Genomic DNA, 20,227 nt, shown 5'->3' on the forward strand with positions numbered 1-20,227 from the left:
ACACACACAAATGGGTACAAAATCATGCATGCATTTATGCACAGATTTGCACCAAGACCAACCGTACACAAAACCAGATCGACATACAATAATCCCAGCAGGCACCCACAATGTTTAGTTTTCCCCCCCATTATTTTATGTTCCACTAAAATATTGTTCATATATGGCTCCATATACACTACCGTTCAAAATGTTGGAGTCACTTAGAAATGTCCTTATTTTTTTTTAAAGAAAAGCATTTTTTTTTCAATTAAGATAACATTAAATTAATCAGAAATACACTCTATACATTGTTAATGTGGTAAATGACTATTCTAGCAGCAAACGTCTGGTTTTTAATGGAATATCTACATAGGTGTATAGAGGCCCATTTCCAGCAACCATCACTCCAGTCTTCTAATGGTACATTGTGTGTTTGCTAATCGCGTTAGAAAGCTAATGGATGATTAGGAAAACCTTGAAAACCCTTGTGCAATTACGTTGGCACAGCTGAAATGGTTTTGCTGGTTAGAGAAGCTATAAAACGACCCGCAAAACGCCAGTGTCAACGTCTACAGTGGAGAGGCGACTCTGGGACGCTGGTCTTCTAGGCAGAGTGGCAAAGAAAAAGCCATATCTGAGACTGGCCAATAAAAGGAAAAAATATGTGCAAAAGAACACGGACATCGGACAGGGCAAGATTGGAAAAAAGTGTTATGGACAGACTAATCGAAGATTGAGGAGTTTGGATCACAAAGAAGAACATTTGTGACACGCAGAAGAACAAGTGAAAAGATGCTGGAAGAGTGCCTGACGCCATCTGTCAAGCATGGTGGAGGTGATGTGATGGTCTGGGGCTGCTTTGGCGCTGGTAAAGTGGTAGATTTGTACAAGATAAAAGGGATTTTGAATAAGGAACGCTATCACTATATTTTGCAACGCCATGCCATGCCATACCCTGTGGACAGTGCTTGATTGGAGCCAATTTCCTCCTACAACAGGACAATGACCCAAAGCACACCTCCACATGATGCAAGAACTATTTAGGGAAGAAGCAGGCAGCTGGTATTCTGTAATAGAGTGACCAGCGCAGTCACCAGATCTCAACCCCATTGAGCTGCTGTGGGAGCAGCTTGATATATATATATATATATATACAGTAATACATATACCTTCCATACTCCCCCCTCAGAGATCCTGTCAGGCCAGACGGCAGCATTCTTTGGGGGGAGGCCAACAGCTCCCAACGGCTCAAATATCAAAAGGGCACTCGCCACACCTAGGATCCCTCTGAAATGCCCAGAGGCTTTGTTTGCTTTATTAAGGAGTAAAAGTGGTCTTTAAAAAAGCTTTTAAGTGGAGAGGACTGTAAATAGAATCTATATGCAAAAAGAGCAGCCTTTTGAACCTGATTCTTTACACATCATGTCTGTTCATCTTTGAGTCTCATCTCTTCTCCACTTCTTCTCCACCTCTCTTCTCCCCCTCTCTTCTTCACCTCTCTTCTCCCCCTCTCTCTTCTTCACCTCTCTTCTTCACCTCTCTTCTCCCCCTCTCTCTTCTTCACCTCTCTTCTTCACCTCTCTTCTCCCCCTCTCTCCTCCACCTCTCCCTGCAGGCATCGCTGTGTGTAATGTGCCAGCATCTTCGGTGGAGGAGACGGCCGACACCTCGCTGTGTCTGATCCTCAACCTCTACCGGCGAGTCACCTGGATGCACCAGGCGCTCAGGGAGGGCACCCGCGCCTCCAGCGTGGAGCAGATCAGGGAGGTGGCCGGGGGGGCTGCCCGCATCCGCGGAGAGACGCTGGGCATCATCGGCCTGGGTGAGTAGAGGGAGGGGGTGGACCTGGGTAAAGGGCTGGGGGAGGAGGGTGGGTAGACCTGGAGGAAGGGCTGGGGGAGGAGGGGGTGGACCTGGATGAAGGGCTGGGGGAGGAGGGGGTGGACCTGGAGGAAGGGCTGGGGGAGGAGGGGGTGGACCTGGATGAAGGGCTGGGGGAGGAGGGGGTGGACCTGGATGAAGAGCTGGGGGAGGAGAGGGTGGACCTGGAGGAAGGGCTGGGGGGGTAGGGGGTGGACCTGGATGAAGGGCTGGGGGAGGAGGGGGTGGACCTGGATGAAGAGCTGGGGGAGGAGGGGGTGGACCTGGATGAAGGGCTGGGGGAGGAGGGGGTGGACCTGGATGAAGAGCTGGGGGAGGAGAGGGTGGACCTGGAGGAAGGGCTGGGGGAGGAGGGGGTGGACCTGGATGAAGAGCTGGGGGAGGAGGGGGTGGACCTGGATGAAGGGCTGGGGGAGGAGGGGGGGGTGGACCTGGAGGAAGGGCTGGGGGAGGAGGGGGTGGACCTGGATGAAGAGCTGGGGGAGGAGGGGGTGGACCTGGATGAAGGGCTGGGGGAGGAGGGGGGGGTGGACCTGGAGGAAGGGCTGGGGGAGGAGGGGGTGGACCTGGATGAAGAGCTGGGGGAGGAGGGGGTGGTGGACCTGGAGGAAGGGCTGGTGAGGAGGGGGAGACCTGAAGGGCTGGGGGAGGAGGGGGGGTAGACTGGGTGATATGGGGGAAATAATAGGGCTGGCAAACGATTAAAAATGTTTTATGCTTTATTATATATGTTTCCTCCTCACTGTGATATACGTCCATATGCTTCACTTTTACCAGTAGCTTCTGTGGTCGCTGTGTGCAGGATGAAGTTCCTTTTCCACCTCGTTCCACAAACAACCGTCTTCTAAACCCAGATATGAAGAGAGTTGAAGCGGAACATGAAAGTATATCAGAAAAAGGAATGCGTGGCACAAGACTTTTGAATTCTCTTCACATTATATTTGCGAAAGAGGATCTGTCGTAAAACGTCGGATCCTCCCTCTTGAGAATATGAAGATAAATGGAACGGCTCTTGTATCACAGATTCCTTTTCTGATATCATTTCATGTTCTGTTTTAACCTTCTTCATATTTCACGACTCTTGTTTGTGAAACACGTGGAAGTGGACGATGAGGTAAAAAAGTAACTCTTCTCCACACAGAGGCCACAGAAGCTACTGGTGAAAGTTAAGCGGCAGTATATGGACTATAACATCAAACTATAACATCCATTAACATCATAATGTTCTACAAAACATCCAGGTCGCTTTTGAAGTAAGATCAGGTTTATTCAGCAACACCGTGGCTCTAGAAAGTAGCTGTAAGTGGTAGTGTTAAATACCTCTACATTCTACAAATGCAAAATAAATTTTCTGGTATCCCGTTCTCACTTCATCCAATCAGGAGAGAAAAACCTACATTTTCTTTTTGACTTATTTCAAGAAATCTTGCAAAAAAATAGATAATTGTACTTGTTTTAAAACACATCCTATTTCTTATTTTTGTCAGACCATTTTTGCAGTGTGGCGTTCTCTCTCCAGATTGGATAAAGTGAGAACGGGATACCAGGAAATGTATTTCCTGTTTACTGCCGAGTGGAGGGGCTGGGAGACCCATGTTACTGACCAGACACTGACTCTATATATCAGTGATGTCTGTCAGAATGTAGAGCTACTATTTTAACACGTAGGTGACTTACTTTACAAAAGGATACCACTTGCAGCACCTTTTTCAGGTCACCACGTGTTCCGATTTGTGTTTCGCTTCCGTGATTTCAATGCGTTTCCAATTGAACCAGTCTGTTGGGGCGGGACTTAACAGGCAGGAGAAACCGGATTTGAATATTGACCAAATATATCTGCAAAATGGAGAGAGAGAGAGAGAGAGAGAGAGAGAGAGAGCCACGTCAGGCTTCAGGAGAACACGTGGTGCATGATGGGAGGTGGAAAGTAGGATTACTTTAAAAAAAAAAAATGACCTTCATGTTTTATTGGACGCACTGGTGCGACGATGGGTTAGCAACAATATTGGATCACTTTCCAGGAGTAAAGCCAACTTTATACTGGAACGTGGTGCCAATGCTTTGCCGAGAGCAGCGCCACCAGTGCCCAAGGCCACGGCGAGGCCTACGACCTGCAGCTGGACACAAAATAGAGCCAAGGACATTCCTTCGCAGAAGTATAATTTGGCCTTAAAGCGGCATGGAATTCAGACACATGAAGTAACGACGAGTCACAAAAAAACATTCACAGGAGGACTAAATAGATTTCAGTTTGACAAAAGCCAGCCCAGTGTCTGGGATCTGGTGGTTTAATCGGGCAGAAAGATGGGAGAGTGCGACAGCGAGGGGCCACTACGGTAGCTGCTACTGGGGGTGACGGTGGCTTGGGAGGTAGAGCGGTCATCGGGGCAATCCGGAGGTTCCCGGTTCGATTCCCAAGCGGGCAGCGTGTCGAAGTGTGAGCAAGACTCTTGACCCCTCCCGATGAGCAGGTTGCCACCTTGCATGGTTGCACCTCTGCCGTCGGTGTGTGAATGTGAGGAGAGACATTGTAAAGCACTCAGGATAAGAGCACTATATAAATGCACCGTTTATCATTCACTAACCCTCGGCGTCGCTCTTCCCCCGCAGGGCGCGTGGGCCAAGCGGTGGCTCTGCGGGCCAAGGCGTTCGGCTTCGGCGTGATCTTCTACGACCCCTACCTGCCCGACGGCGTGGAGCGCTCCCTGGGCCTGCAGCGCATGGCCACCCTGCAGGACCTGCTGATCCACTCCGACTGCGTGTCCCTGCACTGCAGCCTCAACGAGCACAACCACCACCTCATCAACGACTTCACCATCAAACAGGTACATTAGATTACATTAGATTACATTACATACATTAGATTACATTACATTAAATTACATACATTACAAATGTATTGTCACTAGGGCTGTCCCCGACTAAGGATTTAGATGGTCGACTATGATTGGCCAAAATTTGCCGTTAGTCAACTATTGGTCGACAAAAAAAAAGTATAATACCGGTATACATTTTTTTTTTATTTTTTATTTTTTTTTATCATTCCAATTGGGCTGTGGGGGGTGCTTAATGTCTGAAGGAGTCGACTGAAGGCTTCTTGTCCTCTGCAAAAGCATGCAATTGGTCCACTGATGGATACATCTTGATATTTGTCTAGTCTAGTGTGTTCATTAGATGGGTGAAATCCTCTTTCAGTGCCTCTGTGCCTGTTTTCGTAGGCAGTTAGCCTCTGGTATGCGTGCCATTAGCGTTAGCCACGCTTCTAGGCCTCTTTTCTTTTGGAAAGAATGATAAAAAAAATTATACATTTAATAAAAAAAATAAAATTATATTCGACTAAGAGGTTGGCCAATCGACTACGGCTCCTTTCGACCGATTAATCGACTAATAGGGGTCAGTCCTAATTGTCACCATACAGCACAGGTACAGTACAACGAAAATAAGTTTGGCATCCAACCAGAGTGCAAATATATCAGTAAAGTGCGATACATTTAGTCATTTAGCTGAACGCTTTTATCCAAAGCGACTTACAAGTTCTGTCCGCCAGGTCATCAGGAAGGGCACAACTCTATCAGCTGAGTAACAATGTTCATCAAACGGTGATGAAACTTGGGCGCTGCAGTGTCGACTGCATAGTAGTAGAGACATGTTAGTATAGTAGGTAGTAATATAGACTAAATAAGATGAATTAGTGGAAGAGTGCATGATAGTAGGTGACGGTAAGAAGGTTGGTAGTAATATACAATAGTAGTAAATTAATATACAATGTACAGGTTACGGCTTGTATAGTCTCGAGGGCAAGGCCTACATTGTCATCTTTTCAAACTAGCTAAACTAATTTCACATTTCACTGTCACCCCTATTGATTTGTTTGTTCCAGTCAAAGGTTTGATTGTAGAAGTGTAAAGGATGTAAACCACAAAGCCTAAATGTAGTGCAGGTGGTGCAGTAGCTGCATCACCTGGAGGTGTGGCCTAATTCAAATAGTTAAGAGGGGCATAAACAGAGGCATAAGCAAACGGGCATAAACAAAATAAATATTGGTATAGCCTTTTGGATTTGATTCAAATTAGTTGTCATTATAATGACGAGTACAGTACAACGAAAAGAAGTTTGGCATCCAACCAGAGTGCAAATGTAACGGTACACTTTACTGTTAAATTTGCACGCTGGTTGGATGCCAAACAAATTTTAATCTAATCCAATATATTTAAATAGTGATATATAGCGGTCAGGTGGCGTAGCGGAGATTGCGCTCGTCACCAACGCTGGAGATGCTGGGTTCGAGCCCAGCTCTCGGCGTTGCCACCAGCTTGGCTGGCCGTTCACACTAATACAATTGGCAGTATTAGCGGGTGGGAAGCTGGCGGGTGGGAATCTGGCGTTGTGGTCAGGTCAGGTCTCGGCGCTTGCTAAGCGGGGCAGGACTTGGTGGAGAACGCGTTACACTTCACCAATGAGAGTCCTCGCTGCCAAGTGAAAAGACGTCACTGGCTGTCGGCGCACGTCTCGGAGGAAGCGTGCGATCGACTCGGGACGCCCTTGTACCGACTCGTAGGAGAACATGCATACAGCAGCCAGGTAGGGGAGGGGGGGGAATTGGCACAACGACTAATTGGTACGGGGAGAAAATCAGAGAAAAATCAGAAACAGAAAAAAAAAAAAAAAAAAGCTGGGTATAAGATATATGAATTAGTACTAATTGAGTAATAGTGCTGAGCAGATGTACAGTATGTACACCGAAGGTGTTTCTGTCTCCGTCTGCGCGCACAGCACAGAGTAAGTGTCTGCTCTGCCTGTGCACACAGCAGACTCACTCCTCCGTCTGCGCGCACAGCAGACTCCCAGCACAGAGTAAGTGTCTGCTCCTTCTGTGCACACAGCAGACTCACTCCTCCGTCTGCGCGCACAGCAGACTCGCAGCACAGTAGCGGAGTAGCTCTAGACGACACGACGGGTTAAACAACAATTGGCAATATTTCGGATTCCAACCCAATGCCAATGGGGGAACCTGCTAACGTTAATGAGGCGATCTGTGAACTCTGGATGATGAAGGCAGCGCCCCCACAGTGAGGCTGCTGGGCCCCGCAGCACAGAGGGCTCAACTGGACAGACCAGTCCAGACCAGCAACAGTGTGTTCTGCATGATGTACTGAATGTAAGGGGGACAGTGTGAGCGACGAGCGTTCATGTTGTTTATAGTAGGGAAAATATCGAAGGCTGCAGCAACTCTGTTCCATAAATTAATGGATAGAAAATTGACGGAAGGTATTTCAGGGTCCCCCACGGATCCTTAAGAAGTCTTAAAGGACGATATACATGAACCTTTTCAACAAGTTAATACAGGTCTTTGATGTCCCTTAAACATGCAAGTCTTTTGCTGGGGGGAAAACATTCCCAATTATGCATTCTAGCAGCCTCGTTGTCTGTTCATCAAACTAAATTCAGATCAAACTTTCAGATCAAACTACAAGACTAGACGTTTGCAGATCAAAGATCCAGCAATAGCATAGCGATCTTACGAATAATAAAAAAAGAAAACAACTAAAATATTTTAGGTAAAAATGTAGGTAGAATAGAGAAGAATTAGGAGCCATCTTGTACATGTGCATTTTATCAACATATCTTCACATGCTGTGGCTCCACTCCTGAATGGCTTGTTTCTTGTCTCGGCTGAACTGCTGAAAAGGCACAATGCACATATTTCACATTTTCTCAGTGTCGGGGACAACCCCCTCACTCTGTAGGCCAATTACAACTTCCCGCGACCGCAGTGGGCCGCATAGTTCGCTTTCGCTATAAATAACAAAACAACAACAGGGCTTTGATTATGCTTTTGCCCTGTTGATAACCTAAATGCAGAGGTTGTTTCGCGTAAATTCTTGGGGGAGAATGAGTCTCTTTTGTGTGCTCCCAGATCTCGCGTGCCGGTGTCCGGACATACCGTTTAGATTGTATCGTGTCATCATGTGATACAGAGCTCACTGCGATGGTTAAATTGAATTCTGCCCTTAACCCCCGGCTCACACGCACGCCGAACCGCGGGGAGGCGACCTGTGCGCGTCACAAATCAACTACGATCCGTTACGTCCCTAATTATTCCTCCCGACAACCTGCGGGGAGCGAGGCGGGCACGTCTGGACATGTAAAAATAATAACACCTAAATGCAAGTTCAATGGAGAGCCGCCATGGGAAGTTTGGTTGCCCGGGAAACCTCCCCAGTTCGGCAAAACCTGTGTATTATTTCGGTTCATGCTTTCAGATATTTCCTCTTACTTGTCAGATTAATTTGACTGGAAACGGTCTTTCTTCTGATGAAAATGAGGTATATATATCACATTATCACTCCATAGTTTGATAAAAAGATGATTGACAAAGCAGCTGTTCTAACCGTGAATTATTGTGATTCTCTAGAGCTACATGAGGGAAACGATCGCATCAACCTATTTAGAAATGCTCTGGAGTGACCCTTGCATTCTTTAGTCTATAAATGACTATGCCGTTTTCTCGGGGGGGGGGGGGGGGGGGGGGGGGGACGCTCAAAAACGACTAGGCCTAACCGTCGTACTGTCTTTCACTAGTATGCACTCTGCTAGGAATCTACCTTGCCTATACTACTACTACCTACTATGCACTCATGACTGTAGCATTCAAGTTCGACACAGTTTGATGAACAATATTACTTACCCTTAGCTGCCAGAGTTCTACCCTTCCTGCAGATTGTACAGAACTTTGAGAGCTTTGGATAGAAGTGTAAATGTAAATGTAAGGTTGTATGTAAAGAGAGACGTGACTGTTTCTTTCCACTGTTCCAACAGCTATGTTCAATATTCAAGACATATATATGCCTGTTATTATTCATCATACTATTTAATGTACAGTCAGTCAGACCCATTGCCACTATATTTACAACCATGTAGGCCTATTTAAATACGGATGTGATTGTTGGGAGCCTTCTGTTGTTCACAGCATATATGTTCATATTCAGCGGTAGCCATATTTTGATAAGTTATATTAATCATACATTTACATTGTTACATTTAGTCATTTAGCTGACACTTTTATTCGAAGCGGTTTACAGATCAGCAGGAGCGATACATCTCTGGCAGCTAAGGGTTGTTCATCTAATAGTGTTTAACTTGAGTGCTACACTAGTATAGACTATATACTATATAATATAGACTCTAATATAATATAGAGTATAGTAGTATAGACTATTAGCATTATAGGTAGTAATATAAGAAAAGTAGCATACCGGTAGTAGTAGTAGGGGTGGGGGGGGGGACGTAGTAGTATCGCGATACTTTGCGTGGCGATACTGTATCGATACAGGGACGCCAAGTATCGATATTTAATGATTCAAATCTTTTTTAATTATTATTATTATTTCTTTTTGTATAAGGAAGTTGCATTGTTCATTTCAATACCTGTAATAGTACAGTAGTCCACACACACGTGCATTCAGTTAAGTTGGAATATCACTGTAATACAAACAGTGTTTGTCAGGTACATGCAACACAGATTACAGTGTTTACATCCGTCTACTTGAGAAAATACCATGTTCTGCAATAAAAACGATTGAAGTGAGATGAACAGACTGAACTTTATTTTATTAGATAAAACATGTTGACAAAGTTTTACTCTGCAGTTGAAAAAAGGTAATAAATCGCAATATATCGCAATATTAATATCGCAATACTCAGCATATCGCAATATATTTAGTATCGCAATACTATCGTATCGTGAGGCCTCTGGTGATTCCCACCCCTACATAGTAGTAGGGTACATACTAGTAAAAAGACATACCATTCATACCATTTAATCTAATGTCAGACCTATAGTGAGAATAACAGTTTGTATTACCTTAGGTTATGGTTATGCTTGTCTAGCCTCAAGGACAAAGCCTACATTGTCATCATCCTTTCAAACTAGCTGAACATCTTTTGGACATCATTTCAAATTCACTATCACCCTATTTGTTTGTTTTAGTCAAAAGTGTAAAGAATGTAACCCATGAAGCCTAAATGTAGCACGAGAGGTGCGGTAGCTACATCACATGGAGGTGTGGCCTAATTCTAATGGTTAACCCTTTCACTGCCACACGACATCCGGTTAACCCTTTCACTGTGACAATACAGAAGGTTAGCCCTTTACTATCACACAACCGACGGCGATGCTCCATCATTAGCATCATTAGTTGGCATAAACAACCAACTATTGGTATTGGCAGATAAAGGCCTATTTTCCTAGATATTAGATTCAAATGTGTTGTCATTATACACAGCACAAGAACAGTACAACAAAAATAGTGCACAAGAGTGCAAATGTAACAGTAAAGTGCAATAGTAATATACAATGTACATTAAACTGGGTATAAATTAGTACTACTACTGAGTGTAGTGCTAATCAGATGTACAGAGTTGTAGTATTAATATGTACAGTGATACAGGTGTAAAGACAGTATGGTAGTAAGTCATACTGGCCAGCAGCGTAACTAGTATGTGTAGGTAAGGGATATGCGATATAGATATACAATCTACAGATATGTAAAAAGGATTATATGCAGGTATGTACACAGACAGATGTGAATAGATATATACAGTAACAATAAATATAGACATATAGCCTAAACAATCTGTTCCTGTATCGGCTAAGAATGTTCATATCGTCGCTTAATTAACTTACGAAACGCAATAACATTGTAAACTGTATTTTCCTTGTGTAGGAGGTATTAATAGGTCTTAAAAGTCATTACATTTTAAATTGAGAATTTTGCAGATACCCTGTATCACTGTCCATCAGTTCATTTTGAAATCGGAACCTAACCTCAGCTCTCGTCTGCCCAACAAATGGATACTCCTCATTAATTAAATTTCAAACCTTTATTTAAGCTAGAAAGGCAACTGACGTTTCCCTTATTTACAGTCACGTCGAGTGTACATACAGAAATAAGCGCGCACAAAAAATCTTAAAATAATAACTAAGACAACGAGACGAGGCAAAAAGCAAGGATGACAAATAAATTAAAACACGTGCAACTTCATTGTCAAAGGTTGGAGATCAAGGTTTTAAACTCTGCAACAGAGGGGAGAATCTGGAGCTTTAAGGGCTGTTGGAGTTCATTCCATGAACTATAGAGGCATCATAGCAAAATGCAGATTTACCCTGTTCAGAGCAAACTCAGGGGACCTTAAGGACTAGAACAACCATGGCTCAGGAGGTAGAGCGGTCGTCTGGTAATCGGAAGGTTCCCGGTTCGATTCCGACTCCTCCCGGGCAGCGTGTCGAACTGTCCTTGAGCAAGACACTTGTGACTTAACCCCTAAACTGCCCCCGATGAGCAGGTTGGCACCTTGCATGGTCATGGTTGAATGTGTAAGTGAATGTGAGGAACAAAATAGTAAAGCGCTTTGGATAAAATCTGTATATAAATGCACCATCTACCATGTAGAACGGGTTCCGTCGAAAATTACGACTGGGCCGCGGCGGACCACCGTAGCCGCACGGCCTTAAAAGTACGAGCTCCACAGACACCGAGCGCCATCTTGTGAAGCGTCCACTGTCGCCACAAGTTCATTATTCCTCACCGTGACGTCCCCGTTGTTATGTAGAGTCTGCCGTGTGAAAGCGATGGAAGGAACGGCTGCGTTTCTACAGTATGCTGCTAAAAAAAAAACTAAGCCCTTTACAGTCGGTGAGAACGGCCTCGACCCTGGCAGCGCTGCACGGGGTGACGCACGGTGCTCTGAGGCCCTCGCTCTACATTACCAGTGTGTCTGTGAGCGGTGTGTCACGTGTTCCGCTGCATGTTACCAAGATTCCTTGTACTGCTGTCCCGCGTGTTGTATAAAGTGATTCCTTTTCTGACATACCGCTAATCTCAAGCACTACTTGAGAATCGATTGGTAGACTGGTACCTAAAGCTGTGTGTGGGTGTGTGTGGTCTAGGGCTGCAGCTATCAATTATTTTAGTAATAGAGTATTTTACCCGTTATTAAAAAAAGATTTTTACGGCAGCTTTTTATTTTCTATGCTTATTTTCTTGAGTAACTTGGATATCTAAACACACTAGTCACCATATTGATTTTTTCGTTCTTAACCAGCCATCACATGTAGCCATGATTAACGTTAAGGTACCGGTACCTCACGCTGCCCCCGACACTTCCTGATTCTACTGCGCAGGCGCACCAACCGACCTGTAGGAGTCGCTGTCCACAACGCCCGATCCCCACCCATCAGTTTCCCACCCCCTAATACGGCCAATATGTATTAGTATGAACGACCAGCTAAACTGAAAGCAAATGTGGAGCGCTGGGCTCGAACAGGCAAGCCCAGCGTCTCCAGATTTTGTGGCGAGCGCCTTGCCCACTACGCCACGTAGCCGCCCGTTAAGGTACGTTCTTTACTGTGTCAGCACTGCTCTGTGGACTGGATGCTTTCTGCTGAAGCGTTGACTAAGTGCTATTGTGGTGCTAGTTCAGTTTCACAATAGACGCACTATACAGAGTTTTTCTTTCAGCTTGAAATTATCCCAAACTTTTGACCATTTCTGGTGTTTTCTAGGTTCCGTCTCTTTGCTCATCGCTATTTTCCTCTAGTCTTCCATTTAGCTAAATCTGCATCTGAAATCTCGTCACATTATTGTCCGTGTGAAACATGTCTGTGCGCCGTGGGTTAAGTCAGGCCTAAATTATTCTTTGTAACGGAGTAACTGGAGTTACCGGAGGAGTGGTTTCAGCTGCGGTGGTGTGCTCTGTGTTGCAGATGCGTCAGGGGGCCTTCCTGGTCAACACGTCGAGAGGGGGTCTGGTAGACGAGAAGGCCTTGGCTCAGGCCCTGAAGGAGGGCCGGATACGAGGAGCCGCTCTGGACGTCCACGAGACGGAGCCTTTCAGGTAACACACACGCACACGCACATGCACACACACGATCAGCCAGGTGGGATGGTAACTAAAGTGAATCACTATGTACCGTGAGATGCTCTATTGATTTGATGAAGAAACCTCTGCGCACGGCCTCAAACAGGCAGCATATCGCGGTGTAAAAGAGTTCATAGAAATACATCCACGCCAAAGGCTCGCTCAGCCACCTTTCTAGATTTGAGGCTAGAACATCTAGAAGCAACTGATTTGACGACCTCTCTAGCTGAACCTCCAGACACGAGATGTACGCCACCCACACATCCTTGTCGTTCCTTGTGTTTTAAACTCTTCCCCTCTCTGTAGTTTTTCAACAGGCCCTCTGAAGGACGCCCCCAACCTGATCTGCACCCCACACACGTCCTGGTACAGTGAACAAGCCTCCGTGGAGGCCCGCGAGGAGGCGGCCAGGGAGGTGCGCCGCGCCATTACCGGTAAGACACACTCAGTCACATCAGTACCTCCTCCATTACCGGTAAGACACACTCAGTCACATCAGTACCTCCTCCATTACCGGTAAGACACACTCAGTCACATCAGTACCTCCTCCATTACCGGTAAGACACACTCAGTCACATCAGTACCTCCTCCATTACCGGTAAGACACACTCAGTCACATCAGTACCTCCTCCATTACCGGTAAGACACACTCAGTCACATCAGTACCTCCTCCATTACCGGTAAGACACACTCAGTCACATCAGTACCTCCTCCATTACCGGTAAGACACACTCAGTCACATCAGTACCTCCTCCATTACCGGTAAGACACACTCAGTCACATCAGTACCTCCTCCATTACCGGTAAGACACACTCAGTCACATCAGTACCTCCTCCATTACCGGTAAGACACACTCAGTCACATCAGTACCTCCTCCATTACCGGTAAGACACACTCAGTCACATCAGTACCTCCTCCATTACCGGTAAGACACACTCAGTCACATCAGTACCTCCTCCATTACCGGTAAGACACACTCAGTCACATCAGTACCTCCTCCATTACCGGTAAGACACTTTAATCAACGTTGTTAATAAAAAAAAAATGGGGCGACCAGGAGAACCACATTCACATTGGACTCTCGTGTTATGACGGCTAATTCCAAAAATAGCAATTATAAAAAATCTGAAAATGATTTCCACTAATCATTTATTTATATAACTAGATGGAAATGAGCCGTGCAACGAAACTTTTTTTCTTTTCTTTCTTGGACGGCTGTGAATGTGTCTCATTGACCGGGTGACTAATTCACTGATGATTAATCTGAAAACAGGGGAAGTACGGAGGTTAAAAACAGTCGGGTAATAATTAATCTGTAATGACATCAGTGTGTCCTGCCTTTTGCTTTTGACTGTTTTGTTTCTTGACATGGTAGGTTTATATTAGTGTTGCACGGTATACCGCTACTGAAAAAGTAGAACCATACTAGAATTTAGAAAAGGTACTATAACGGCATTTGGAAAAATACAGGCTAACGGGCATCTTTCTCTTTTAAGAAGACAGGGTGGCTACAGATCCTTTAAAAAAAAGTCTTTCAATGTCTTACTCACAATTACAAATAAAAGTCTTAAATAGTATTTTAATTCTGTTTTTGAATAGTCTAAACTATTGAATGCTGTAAGCGCGGTCCAGAATTAATGGTCTTTTACCATTTGTGTTCTCAGACTTGGTCCCTACTGGCCACCGTACACTCTCGTGACTGCCTGTAGCCCATGTCTCTTTGGTCCGTCTGTCTGGATGGGATCCATCCTAGTTAGCTAACCTCATATACAGCCTTTTCTCCTGTCAATCTCCCGTGTTTCAGAGCAAGTCGCACTCCTGATAGTTAGCGAGAGCCTCTGTACCCTTCGACTTGAACTGGTGATTTGCAGTGCGCTTCCCTCTCACATTCCCTGTTCACAATAAAAGGGGCGACAGTGGCTTGGGAGGTAGAGCAGTCGACTGGTAATCCAGAGGTTCCCGGTTCGATTCCCAGGCAGCGTGTCGAAGTGTCCTTGAGCAAGACGCTTAACCCCTAATGGCTCCCGATGTGCAGGTGGGCACCTTGCATGTTTGCCTCCGCCATCGGTGTGTGAATGGGTAAAATGTGAGGAACAGATTGTAAACCGCTTTGGATAAAAAATACGATGTTTAAAAAAATAAATATAAAAAAATTAAAAAATATTTGTATTTATTTACAACATGCGCTAAAGAATGTGTAGGAAATATCGCTGGGTAAATAATTGTCTTAAAGGGGAACTATTTTACTATTTCTTTCACTATTTGGGCACTTTTACACAATTCCTGTGAGTTTATGAAACACCTCTGTAATTTTTTTGTATTTCTAATCGAGTCCTCAAAAACAGCATTTTTCTACCTCAAGATCTTAAGCCGTTTTGAGCCTGGGCTCCAACTAGTGGTCTGCAAGGGCCTTGAAATAAAGCCCGAGCCCTGCCCGAGCCCTTGAACTTCAGGCCCTGCCCGAAAATAAGCCCGACTGTAAATAATATTTTAAGCCCTAGCCCGCGTGAAAACCAGAAAAAAATTATTATTATTATTATTATTATTATTATTAAAATATAATTTTTTTTGTATTTGTTTTAAATATTCGAAACACGGTTTTATATGAACGTAATAAATAAACAAAACTAAGAAGCATTTACATAGCCTGTTTCGCAATGCCGTCTCTCCCAGTGCTCGCTTATATAGACTGACTCACACTGTCACACATCAGCCTCGTAAAACGTATTGAAGGCTTCTTTGACACACACACACACACACACACACACAATAGCCTACTCAGTCAAACAAACAAACAGAAAACAGAAATCAGATTTCGAGCAGAGCAACGTAATGAAAATCACAACAAAACAAGTAGCAGTCGCGACCCAGCAAATAGTAAACATCACTCACCAGACGTCAGCAACGCGTTGAACACCGTTAACAAAACCGGCTACATACATCCCAAGAACAAATTAAAACGTTCGCCAACTGGCTATATTCCAACACAACCAATCGAGTTGAACTTGTCCCCTGAGTTCTCTCTGCGCGCTGCAGTAATTACATCCAAATGTTTCTCTGGCGCAAAAGAGAAAGCGAATCTTAAAACGAAGGTTATCATATAACCCTAGTTATATAAAAAAAGAAACACAATAAAAAAAAATAAAAAAACGGTGGTGCCCGGGCCCGGCCGAGCCCGAATTATTTATTAAAAAAAAAAGCCCTACCCAGCCCGAACCCGTCGGGCCTGGGCAAGGTTGCAGTGCACTAGCTCCAACCACTGTTTGGAACTGTGTGGAGAGTGTGAGTCTCAGCAGATTAACATGCAGCGGTGTCTCTCTGACATCACAAATCAGCACATTTTCAGATGACTCAGTTCAGTGAGGGTGAATATTGTGAGAGGAGAATTGGAAGAATGCGCCAATATGAGAATTAGAGACATAGATCATATTAATATAAGTCCACATAGCTAGGAAACAATGCTAAACACTGAAAAAGGCCATTTATAAGATAGTTCCCCTTTAACTCTGCCAATATTTGGACAAAAGACGAGCTGTAAAAAGTGGGACAACCATCAGTCCAATCTACAAGAGGAAGTTGAGTGGTGGATTCATTTTGACAACAGACTGCCTGTAGGCTAAATGTGACTGCTCTTATTTGCTCTTATTTGCTTTTACGATGGACATTTACCCCTTTATTTAAAAGCCACGTGTGAGCGATGAAGCGGAGAACCATCATGACAACACAGCTGGGGTCTAAATGACCTTTCAGCGTAGACATTGGCATTCAGCCACAGAAGTCACCGTAGTCCTGCAAGCAGCCCAATGCACTGTTGTGAAAAGTAGGCCTGCAGGAGTTACCAATCACCGTTAACCAAAGACTACATTTCAGCAGGGATTCATATCATTGAGGATACTTTTCTTTTACATTATTTCATTTAATTTCAAACCTTTTATTTAAACTTGAAAGGCAACTGAGGTTTTCCCCTAATTTACAGTCACGTCGAGTGTACATACGGAGTTAAGCAAAACATACAGAGTTAAGCAAAAAGAAAAGGCATATAAAATCATAGCAATTAGACGAATAAGGATAACAATCAATTAAAACATGTACAACTTGTTTGACGGTCAATAAACACATTTGGGCAAATGGAACTCCTTACTGGTCATTTTGAGCTGATACAAATATCATATGCATATATATACTCAGAAGTGTATGCCTATATTTTCACATTTGGTGTTAATATCTATTGCAAAATAGGTCTTAAACGTCTGCATTAAAAGGTCTGAAAAAGTCTTGAGTTTAACTTGCTTATAGCCGCTCTCAAAGTGACACAGGACCCCGGGGTTACTTCCTGTCGCAGTGTTTGCTAATGCAATAGTTGACGGGAAGTGCAAACTCCTGGGTCCAAACTGTTTAGGGGTGTAACGACGCGACCTCGCAACTAATTTCGATTACGATTATTCGGGCAACGATTCAATGCATCATGAAATCTCCATTTACCACGATTCGATTTGATTAATTTTCGATACATTTTATATCGGTTAATTCCCCAAAAAAAATTTAATACACAAATCTGGCTGGGGGAACTGATTCACTCAGCATGAATGGACTATAGATCAATAAAAACAATACAAAGAAAAGGAGAAAACTATTAATTTCCATTATAATCGATTCTAACATTTTCAAATCGATGCAGCTGAATCATCACATTAGAATCGATGCATTTCGATTTAATCGATGCATCGTTACACCCCTACTAGCAACAGATTCCAGTGACACTGTCCTCGGTCCTCGCTCCACTATGGTGGAAAATTATAACGAATAACCTTCTTACTGTCTTTTTACTACTACGTATACCGTAATTCCTCTAATAGTAACCCCGGCTTGTATTTGTTTCAACTGTAGCGGGTACCAGGCTTGTATTAGGAGGAGGCCTGTATAAGAGGGAGGCCTATATTTCAAATTTTCAAACGGATCATAATGAATAAATCAACATTTTGTGTCAGTTTGAACCCAGTAAAATGTACTGGGTTCATTTATTGAAACCAAGTACTGTATGAAATAGTAAACAGTGCAATTACAGGTGGTCACTGGTCATTTCAACGTTTTCAAAGTGAAATCAAGTAACTAGCTCAGTATGCAGCTCAGTATATTAGTAACCCGGCTTGTATTAGGAGGCCGGCTTATAATTGCTTAGCTCAAGAGCGCACCCGGCCATTAATAGAGACCCGGCTTGTATTTGAGACCCGGTTACTATTAGAGGAATTACGGTATGTACCTTACTACTATGCTACTATACTACTACTTATCACGCTAAATATGTCTATACTACTATGCACTCGGAGTGTAACACTCAAGCTCGACACCATTTGACAAACGATACCACTGAATCTTAGCTGCCAGAGTTGTACCCTTCCTTCCTGCTGACAATTTGTAAATCACTTTGGATGAAAGCAGCATGTAAAATGTATACCTGTAGACACCCTGGAAGATCGATGACCATGGCAATGGTGTGTGTACCGTATATTTGTGTGAGTGCACGGTATGTGTGTGTACAGTATGTGTGTGTGTACAGTATATTTGTGTGTTTTTGTGAGCAATAAACGGTACAGCAGTAGTGTGCTGAGAGACTTTGGGGTGTCGGTGAGACACAGATCACTCTGGTTGTGTTCAGAGACTAGATGAAGACATGGCAGAGTTTGAATGCATTTTTTTTTTAGTAGTAGTCTACTCTTTATAGCATATAGCCTGCCTCTAGTCTAAATGTCTATCTTTAGAGGATGACTTTGCAGCATGAATATTGTTTGGGATTCGGCAAGCACGCATTAGTTATTGAAAGTGAAACACTGATTCGAAGTTTCCCCTCTGGTCGTGCGCCGTTCACTCGGTGTCGCGGGCAGGGGTGGTTACCCCTAACCCCCCCGACCCTTTCTTATTATTATTACTATAAAGTTACTACTTTATAATAAAGGCATTCGTTTTGTGGCATTAACATTATATAGTTATACGTTCAATAACATCAGCGTATTTACCGGACAATAGCAAGGCAAGCAATACTCTATTCATATCTCAGTTCCTTTCTTTGCTCAGAGCGTGCTGAGTTGTCCCATTCTGCGGTCTGTTAATAAAGTTTTCAATCAGACAAGTGTATAGAACGAAGGGCTTTTATTATAACATTCGTTGCAGACAGTAAAATCATTATGTCTCGTTGAGTACTCCTTAGGAGCGATGGTAGTCCACTCCGGCGGAGAGTTAAAGCTAACGTTATTAGCCGTGTTGTGATGAGCTGACATTCCGGAAGTAAAAACCTAATACGCGCTTGCCGATTGGTGGTAACACACTGCATGACGCTACAACGTGTGACGCGTCTCTCTTCTGACCAATCAGTGGTCTGCAATGTTTCACGTGACTTTTATGGTACCCAATAGGGTCGCTTGGAACCTCGATAGAGTAGGGTATATCTGCAGAGCCGCAAGCCCAACAAGAGGAGGGTAATTTATTATTATTATTATAAAAAACAGCGGTGACGCGGTATTCAGCCTACTCTGCGGTGGCCGTGATGTAACAGCGATACCGCGGTAATGCGGTAATCGCGGCAGCTCTACTGCCGCCATGTCTTCATCTAGTCTCTGAACACAACCAGAGTGATCTGTGTCTCACTGCTGCCGCCATGTCTTCATCTAGTCTCTGAACACAACCAGAGTGATCTGTGTCTCACTGCTGCCGCCTAGAGCTGCCGCGGTATTGATGATTTCCTTACCGCACAAATTTGCAAAATATTTCCTACCGCCGCGGTTATTACCGCACGCACACAAAAAATTAAAAAAAAAGACACAGATCACTCTGGTTGTGTTCAGAGACTAGATGAAGACATGGCGGCAGCAGTGAGACACAGATCACTCTGGTTGTGTTCAGAGACTAGATGAAGACATGGCGGCAGCAGTGAGACACAGATCACTCTGGTTGTGTTCAGAGACTAGATGAAGACATGGCGGCAGCACCAGTGAGACACAGATCACTCTGGTTGTGTTCAGAGACTAGATGAAGACATGGCGGCAGCACCAGTGAGACACGGATCACTCTGGTTGTGTTCAGAGACTAGATGAAGACATGGCGGCGGCAGTGAGACACAGATCACTCTGGTTGTGTTCAGAGACTAGATGAAGACATGGCGGCAGCAGCAGCATCTAAGCTTGTTGACAAAAGAGGGAGCAATTATTTCGGCTTCAAAGCAGACAGAGAAATACCAGCCCTGGCATATTGAGGGCTGAGCAGCGCCGGTGTGCCAAGCGCTGCTGTAAACTGTGTTTACAGGGAGGCAACACAGCCCGCCTGGTGAAACACCCCAACCTTTCTAAAAGGGGCATTTAGCTGATTATCTTTTACTCGTGTCTTTATCGTTCTGTTGTGAGGAGGACATGTGATGATCAGACATGAAGCACCTGTTCTGTGTCTCGAGAG

The 20,227-nt window shown here is 44.3% G+C and overlaps 1 protein-coding gene across 2 annotated transcripts in view; it reads left to right on the plus strand.

Moving 5' to 3' along the window:
* The window catches only part of ctbp1l (C-terminal binding protein 1-like), a 68,241-nt gene that overhangs the window by 41,800 nt on the left and 6,214 nt on the right, over positions 1–20,227 (plus strand). For both annotated transcript variants that reach the window (XM_084332424.1, XM_084332425.1), the window contains exons 6-9: positions 1,598–1,804; positions 4,474–4,688; positions 12,629–12,759; positions 13,090–13,217. In XM_084332424.1, coding sequence (XP_084188550.1) covers positions 1,598–1,804; positions 4,474–4,688; positions 12,629–12,759; positions 13,090–13,217 — 681 coding nt within the window. The remainder of the gene's footprint in view (positions 1–1,597; positions 1,805–4,473; positions 4,689–12,628; positions 12,760–13,089; positions 13,218–20,227) is intronic.

The sequence above is a fragment of the Notolepis coatsorum genome (genome assembly GCF_963971535.1).
Source record: "Notolepis coatsorum genome assembly, chromosome: 16".
Taxonomy (NCBI): domain Eukaryota; kingdom Metazoa; phylum Chordata; class Actinopteri; order Aulopiformes; family Paralepididae; genus Notolepis; species Notolepis coatsorum.